The 8,354-nt window shown below is 43.2% G+C and overlaps 2 protein-coding genes across 5 annotated transcripts in view; one reads left to right on the forward strand and one right to left on the reverse strand.

The window, feature by feature from the left end:
* Positions 1 to 1,993: 1,993 nt before the first annotated feature.
* Positions 1,994 to 7,075, forward strand: fads2 (fatty acid desaturase 2; the record flags this gene model as incomplete). The annotated part of the gene is made up of 12 exons (XM_084453181.1): positions 1,994 to 2,212; positions 2,483 to 2,593; positions 2,989 to 3,186; positions 3,276 to 3,377; positions 3,498 to 3,623; positions 3,953 to 4,013; positions 4,122 to 4,198; positions 4,314 to 4,411; positions 6,078 to 6,174; positions 6,451 to 6,530; positions 6,752 to 6,877; positions 7,024 to 7,075. The coding sequence occupies 12 exons, from the start codon at positions 1,994 to 1,996 to the stop codon at positions 7,073 to 7,075; spliced, it is 1,347 nt and encodes a 448-aa protein (XP_084309307.1).
* Positions 7,076 to 7,725: 650 nt separating this feature from the next.
* The window catches only part of eps8l2 (EPS8 signaling adaptor L2), a 31,216-nt gene continuing 30,587 nt past the window's right edge, over positions 7,726 to 8,354 (reverse strand). For 3 of the 4 annotated variants that reach the window (XM_084452734.1, XM_084452735.1, XM_084452732.1), the window contains one exon: positions 7,727 to 8,354. This exon is cut by the window's right edge and continues 721 nt beyond it. The gene's annotated coding sequence lies outside the window, so the exon portion shown is untranslated. The other variant, XM_084452733.1, reaches the window with a different exon arrangement.

The following is an 8,354-nucleotide window of genomic DNA, read 5'->3' on the forward strand; positions in this document are numbered from 1 at the left end:
TGTAGTTACAGTAGCCTATGAACTAAGTGAGAAATATACTTTAATGCTTTACTACTCCTACTTCTTAACATCATTGGCTGGAGTTCTGATGAGGACAGTCTGTGTCTGTCTGTGTCGTTTAACTGCAGTGTGCGGCTGTGCACAGCGCTGGGCCCACCAGTTTGCCCCATCTGCTGGTGTGTTTGAGAATTAAATTACGTTTTCAATTGCAATGTCCTCTCTTTATTTGCTTGTTGTGTCTTGTTTCCAGAGGACAGGGGAAGAAGAACTGAAATAATAAACACATAATGAACTTTACCCAACATATTTATATGTATTTCTTAAAAAGTTAACCCAGTATTGGGAATTTGTAAATTTGCAATACAGTTGAAATGATGCAATACAGATGACCAACAAATGACTCACTCATCCCAGCGTGATGGGTATGTAAACCCATGTCCTGGATTGTTTTCACCCAGTGTAGGTTTGTCCAATATCGAACCGGGGGCGGGTCACCATAACCATAACGAATTCAACTTGTGTGACAAAATAAATTATTATTATTGTTATTATTATTATTATCCAGCAGTTTTATGACACAATATCTATCTATCTATCTATCTATCTATCTATCTATCTATCTATCTATCTATCTATCTATCTATCTATCTATCTATCTATCTATCTATCTATCTATCTATCTATCATGATCAGTATCGTTATCATTATTATTATTATTATTAACCTTTTTATAGGTTACTAGTAGCAATGAGATTAGAAAGTTGGGATATACAAAATATTTGTGTAAATGATCATTGCCTACAGTGTTCTACTAAATTCAACAGCTGGCAGACTCCAGAGGTGCATCCGACCCGATACAGCACAGATCAGCCGATTTATTCGAGGAAAGTCAACATAAATCATCCGATATGACTCAAACAGCAGGGCGCTTCCTGACCTGCCGAATATCAGGTCAGTATTCGTGAGTGTCTCTGGTCCAATCCGCGTGTGTCCGACACCGACACCGTTGTTTTCAATTGGCTTAGTACAGTGCCCGTCCGCGTGCGCGTGTGCCATCGTCGAGCGCACAGGCGTGATGAAACGCGCGCACGGGAGATATTCGGATGGTTCCGTTCTGAGCCAATTGCAGATGCCAGCGGTGCTGGAAATACGCGGATTGGACCAGAGACCCTCGAATGATCCGCTTGGAATTTCATAGTGAACGAGTGGGTGAATAGCTGTCCGCGAATACATATACTCACAAGGAATGAAACACTAATGCTGGAATTTGGTTAAGGCGCAACTGCATAAGATAACCACGCTTTTTAAATTTCTTCGTTATGAATTGTTGTGAGAGACAAGATACGGAGTAGAACATCGTTGATATGCTGTTAAGTGCTCATATTTTTCTGCATCTCTGCCCACGGTAGCCTATATTTTTTATATTCGTTGCGTTAATTATGTTGACTGATAAAAAATCTATAGCCATACTGAATGCTACGGAATCACTAACTGTAACTGTAGGTGTATAGTGTTTTGCAGACATTCCGTTACATGTGCAGTAGGCCAGCTTTCAGGCCACCACACATTAAACTACCCATTATAATGTTTTACATAACTTCACAGGTTTTTTCGAGTTAGACTAAGGATTCATTCAGGTGCCCCTCAAACAGATGGGTACGTGTCAAAAAGGCCACTGATCTCATCATCATTTACTGATGGAGACATCGGTCTTTGTCTTGCTCCTATAGTGTTACAATCAACTGCGTGGTTAAGGAGCATGTTGCAACAGGTTAGGAAAACTATATACTCCCACCGCAGGATGTGTGGGCTCTGCTCTGGAAATATGTCATCTCCTCTAGAAGAAACAAGTATTAAATCACAACTTTTCTTCACGTAGGTGTGAAGCAGCTGCATCTGAATCACCTTGGCTGTGCCTGTGCAGTTGACTGGTCGTGGGAGAGCGCAAGTGGAGCCAGTCAGGCCGGCGACAGTGTGTGTGAGTCTCGGCAGGATGGGGGGCGGGGGACACCTGACGGACCCAGATGAGGAAGATGGTGGAGGCGGCCGAGGAGGTGGGAACGTTTACACCTGGGAAGAGGTGCAGAGACACTGCCACAGGAATGACCAGTGGCTGGTGATCAACAGGAAGGTGTACAACGTCACCCACTGGGCCAAGAGGCATCCTGGAGGAATGAGGATCCTCAGTCACTTTGCTGGGGAGGATGCCACGGTAACAGTGTTGTTGTTTTTTTTAATCTGGAAAATGTCCTCATATGCTGTAAAGTGATAAGTGACTAGAATCAGTATTAACAGTTAGCCTATAACAGCCTATAACTATTAACAGCCTATAACATTCCAAGTTGGATCAATACCTGATCTTGACCTCACCCTTTGTGCAGATCGGCCATTGGCAGTATGCAAAAATGTATGGTAACACTTTTTATCAAACAGCACAATGACCAGATGTACTGTATATCTATCATCTGCCACTGTTCTCTAGGAGGCCTTTGCAGCTTTCCATCCCAATGCAAAGTTGGTGCGAAAATTTCTGAAGCCTTTGTTGGTGGGCGAACTGGCAGCGTCAGAGCCCAGTCAGGACCGTGACAAGAATGTGAGACCCCTCTTTGCTCCCTCTCTCTCTGTCTGTCTGTCTGGGGCATACTGTAGGCTGCAGGCTGTGTTCTGTACTCACCGCCAGAAATGCTGATACTATGTTACCTTTTCTGAAGTGCACTCGGGTGTATCAACGCCTGGGAATAGAATGCGTTCAACTGCATGGAAACAACAGAGAGCAGTGTCATCAATAGGTCACACTATCCTGTATGCCTGCTACAATATGTGTTCTGTTAATCATGTGTCTCACACTGGGCGCTCAGAACTCTCTAGCTTTCCGTTTCTCCCGTTTCTCTCCTCCCCACTCCTCCCTCCGGCCAGGCCCACTCCTTAACCCTCGTTTCATCGAAGCTGTTTGCCGTTCCTGTAAAGTTGCCCCTCTCTTTGCTCCAGGCAGCTGTCGTGCAGGACTTCCAGGCCTTGCGCAAGGATGCGGTGAAGGAGGGGCTGTTCCAAGCCCGGCCCCGGTTCTTCTGCCTCTACCTGGGGCAGATCCTGCTACTGGAGGCCCTGGCTTTGCTGCTCCTGTGGGCCTGGGGTACTGGCTGGACCGTGACACTGCTGTGCTCTGTCGTTCTGGCTACCTCTCAGGTAAGATTTTGTCATTGTTGTAAATCGAGCTCCACCATGACGACTGCCAGCGTGGTCACGGCTGTTGCCTCCTCCTCTCTCCTCTCTAGTCCCAAGCTGGATGGTTGCAGCATGATTTTGGCCACTTGTCTGTGTTCAAGAAGTCCAGTTGGAATCACATACTTCACAAGTTTACAATTGGTCATCTAAAGGTATTGGACAATAATAGGCTACTCATTTCGTAACGAGGGATATCATAAAAGGTTCACTGCTGTTCACTAACGCCCCATCCTGTCCCAGAGAAACGTTGATTAACACATTCACATTCTAAGGGCGCCTCTGCCAACTGGTGGAACCATCGCCATTACCAGCACCACGCCAAACCCAACGTCTTCAGTAAGGATCCTGACGTCAACATGCTGCACGTCTTCGTACTAGGAGACTCACAGCCAGTGGAGGTGAGATATGATGAAATAGAGACAGCGGCGTGGGCAAAAATATACAGTAGGGTGCCGAAAATAAGGAGGTAGAGCGGGTCGTCCAGTGATTATAGGGTTGGCGTTATCCTGGCTCCTCCTGTCCCCATATGTCAAAGTGTCCTTGGGCAAGACAGTGAACCCCAAATGGCTCCCAATGAGCAGGATAGCACCTTGCATGGCAGCTGCTGCTATTGGTGTGTGAATGTGTGTGTGAATGGGTGAATGAGAGGCCATTGTAAAGCACTTTGGGTAAAAGCGCAATGTAAGTGCAGTCCATTTACCATTTACTATTTACTCCCCTATTTTAGTATGGCATAAAGAAGTTGAAATACATGCCCTACCATCACCAGCACCAATACTTCTTCTTAAGTAAGTTTCTTATTTTGATGCTGAATGATTCAAACGAGCCCCAATCATCCAGAGATTCCATATCTCCATCTCTCAACATGCAATCGTTTCCATTTTTGTTTCTTTCAGTTGGACCTCCTCTACTCATTCCAGTGTATTTCCACATCCAGATCCTGCGCACCATGTTCTCACGCCGGGATTGGACGGTGCAATCTTTTTTTTAATGCCAACTGCAAGCCGCCATTATAGTGATCTAATCAGAATAGTTGGCTTTTTCCGTCTGGTACCAACACTTATCAGCCCTCTCTGTCTCCTGTGAAGGACCTCTCCTGGTACGTGACCTACTACCTGCGCTACTTCCTGTGTTACATCCCCTTCTTCGGCCTCCTTGGCTCACTTGGGCTCATGAGCTTCGTCAGGTAAAGAGTATTCTGAGTACCCAGAAGCCCTCGCTACGGCGAGAACTTCTGGGAACAAGCTATGATATTTGTGGACACCCACCAATGAGAATCTGATCAGATTTTCAACTGGATGCTGATTGGCCCAGGCAGATAGTGGGCTGTGCGGAAAGGCTGATTTTTTGATGTCTTTGATGATTTTGATTGTCTCTCTCCAGACTCAAATATTACATTGAATCGCTGCGCTCCGCATACTACATAATAGAGTCTGTGCCACTTCGTCACCCAAACTAGTATTCTGAGGGCGTATCGACAGGTCAAAATTGAAAGAGTGACAGTTCGTAGCAGCAAATGAGAGATGTTAGCCCAGGCTAGAATTCTCATGGGTCTGGCATTGAGACTAGACATATCTGGCACACAAGGTGCAATTTACTTGGACTTTCTTCCACGTTAGCTCTCACTTCACAGAGGTTTGTTATTACATGAATGGCAAAGTGTATTACCTACAGTACTGTAAATTCGTTTTTCATTTAGTCCTGGCCATACGCTCCCGGTGAAATAATGTTCAAATGCAGCTAATGCGCTCTGCTGATCTATCCATTTTTGTGGCGCTTGACTCCAGACTAGGTAAAGAGTGATCCCGAGAGTGACCTTGTGTTCAGAGCGACTCACGAGCAAGAATGGAACCTGGACTTTTATTTATTTATTAAGCCTTTATTTAAACAGCGAAAAAGCAGGAGTTGTCCTCCTGTCCTCCTCCTTTATTTCACCAGGAGAAGCTCATTGAGATTTAAAATATATTTTTCCAAGAGAGACCTGGCCAAGAGGACAACATATAAAAACATAAATTAATCAAAGTTAATACACAAAGTTAATAAATATACAAATATCACATATTTAAAAGGCAGATTATGAGACACAGTGACAGTTTCCAATATGTTCATGTCAATGAGCTCAGAGGGAAGTGTATGATGGGAAAAAAAAATTCTAGGACTAACAAGATCTAAAAGATCAAAAGATCTGTAAAAGGTGTGAATTTATGGAATAATCTTGATGAAGAATTGAAGATGTGTCAGACGATTCATAAATTTAAATGTTTGTTTAAAAGTCAGGTGATTGAAAATTATGAGAAAAATGGTTGATTTCTCTGTTAAAAATTTGTTTTGGATTTACATCTGGGGTATTTTTTTTGTACTCTTTTATTCTTTTCTTTTTTATGAATTGAATAAGTTGTGATCTGAAAAGGTTGTCACGATGGTATTGGACTATAGTTGAATATTGTTGTAAAGGAGGAGTTTGTTTGTTTGTACTGGTAAGAAGGGTAGGTGTAAATAAGCTTATAGCTTTAGCCTATGCCTTTTCGGCTTCGGTTATTTTATTATTGCTTTTCTATTGTTATAAGACTGTATTGTTTATGTATGTATTGTTTGCTTGAAATAACTGAAACTAAATAAACTATCATTCATTCATTCATTCATTCAAGTCCCTTATGAGATCAGTTTGAAGTCTTTCTGGAGGGTGTTCCAGGTTCCAGGCAGAGGCGACAGTGTATTTGAAGGCATTTCTCCCGAGCTCAGTGCGACTACATGGAACAGTCATCTGCAGGACATCTTGCGAGTGCTATAACGGCTATAACGGCCATAACGGCCTTGACTTGTAATGACTCCGTCATTCCGTCCCGACGCAGGTTTCTGGAGAGTCACTGGTTCGTGTGGGTGACCCAGATGAACCACCTGCCCATGGTCATCGACCAGGAGAGACGCCAGGACTGGCTGACCATGCAGGTGCAGTACCACGTCCGTCAGCATGTCTGGGGGAGAAGGCGAGTCCTGTGGAGGTAGACTCAAGAGCCTGTCTCTAAACGCTGCGTTTGACTAGAGACTTAAAACGTTCATCCAGGTTTTGATGGAGTGGAGACGTCTCCAGACTTTCGGAGGTGGAGATCTCCAAAGTATGGCATCATGAGACAACTGTGGTGGTCCCTCTTATGTATGTATGTATCTCTCTCTCTCTCTCTCTCTCTCTCTCTCTCTCTCTCTCTCTCTCTCTCTCTGGTAAAGTTGAGTGCCACCTGCAACATTGAGCAATCGCCCTTCAATGACTGGTTCAGCGGACACCTCAACTTTCAGATTGAACACCAGTAAGTGTAGCTGCCACCGTAACCTTAGGTGTTATAATCCTCCTCACTTGTATGCAGTACACCGAATACACTGTAGTACTGTAGGTCGTGATTTGGTTACCATCTTCCTCATTGTGATTTGGTTACCATTTACCTCACAGTGTGTGTGGGAGGTTCCTGTGTGTGAGAGGTTCTTATGGGTGTCCCCTCTCTCTCTCTCTCTCTCTCTCTCTGCTCCCAAGTCTGTTCCCCACCATGCCCCGTCACAACTACCACCTGGTAGCTCCGCTGGTGCGCGCTGTGTGTGAGAAGCATGGGATTTCCTACCAGGTCAAGACGCTGAGGCAGGGCCTCACGGATGTTGTGAGGTAAGAGGCAATGCAACATGTGATGGTGCTCCTCAGGGGTATAGACTGTGTTCTCTTGCTCTCTGGTACATGCAATTTATTTCTTCTTCTTCTTCTTCTTCTTCTTCTTCTTCTTCTTCTTCTTCTTCTTCTTCTTCTTCTCCCAGATCACTGAGGAAGTCTGGGGACCTGTGGCTCGATGCCTATCTCCATAAATGAAGAGGAAATGTCCTCCTGATGGATTTTAGTTGGTCACCAAAGAGAGTGTCCAATGTGATAAATATCATCAGTGCATCAGTTTGGACTTTGTAATACATTACTCTTCAGGCTGTTTATATATACAGTACAGTATTCTGATAGACACATTGTTGTGAAGTTATTTTTTACCATTGTACTAGTGTTAACAGGGTGTTCAAAAAGTTGCCTTATCTTGCACTTCTGTACACGGCACAGAGTGAATTACAATCTGTATTATTGTGCTATTTTTCGGATAATGTATTTTGTATTTCAACATGAATATTTGACCAGGGGTCATCACGCAATCAGTAAAACAATAAATGTTTTTCTGCTGATCTGGGGAAATCAGTTCCCTCACTGCGTTCTTGATCGTGTGGCTGAAGTTGCTGTGTCGTAGCTGAGCTTGTATTGCAGTTGTGATGTTCTCTCTGCTTTTTCACCTGTAAAATGTCCTTCCCAAATTGGGTGAAAAATGGGAAATCAGATGACCCAATCAATTAGGTGAAAAATCAGAAATAAATGTACAGTATTTAAAAAAGAGAAAAACCTGTCTTCTGACAAGAATAAAACAACACTTTTGACTGGTTCCTTTTGCCGTTTGTTTATTCAGCACTGGAAGTCAAGTATTCCTACAGTATTATCCTATCAGGAAACACATGCATGGCTTAGAAACAGCATATACTGTACCTGTATTTCAGATGTTAATGCGTTGACTGGGGTTTCATACTCTCTAAGCCTTCAAAACTTTTCAACTCTTTTTTTCGACATGAGAAGATAGAAAAGTAGCATTGTAGAAAAACATCACAATTACATCACAGCGGTATTTACCAAGTATATCCTTTATTAAGACTGTTCAAATTATATCCCTTATCTGTATTTACACATCCTTGTTGTCATTTTCCTTAAAAAAAAAAAGACATTGGATATTACATTTAAATTTAAGTCCAAAACAGAGTCAACGTTTTATCCTCAGATTTTGTCTCAGGATTACTCATGTACAGAATTCAGTGTAAAACGTACATCACATGCCGCCAAGACAAGGACAAGACTAAACCTCATGGATTACATCACGCAGGATCTTTGAAGGAGGTACAGTATATCCAGACTGACAGTACGTGCAACAACCTGCAGTCACCCCTATGTGATTACACTTACAGATTGCATATATTAATCACGGTTTACTGGTATTGGATGTATGAATAAGTTTGTGTTTGCTTGAGCTGTATTATAAAACACCAGTGGTGTTATGATCTAAACAAGG

The sequence above is a fragment of the Borostomias antarcticus genome (genome assembly GCF_949987555.1).
Source record: "Borostomias antarcticus genome assembly, chromosome: 18".
In the NCBI taxonomy this organism is placed as follows: domain Eukaryota; kingdom Metazoa; phylum Chordata; class Actinopteri; order Stomiiformes; family Stomiidae; genus Borostomias; species Borostomias antarcticus.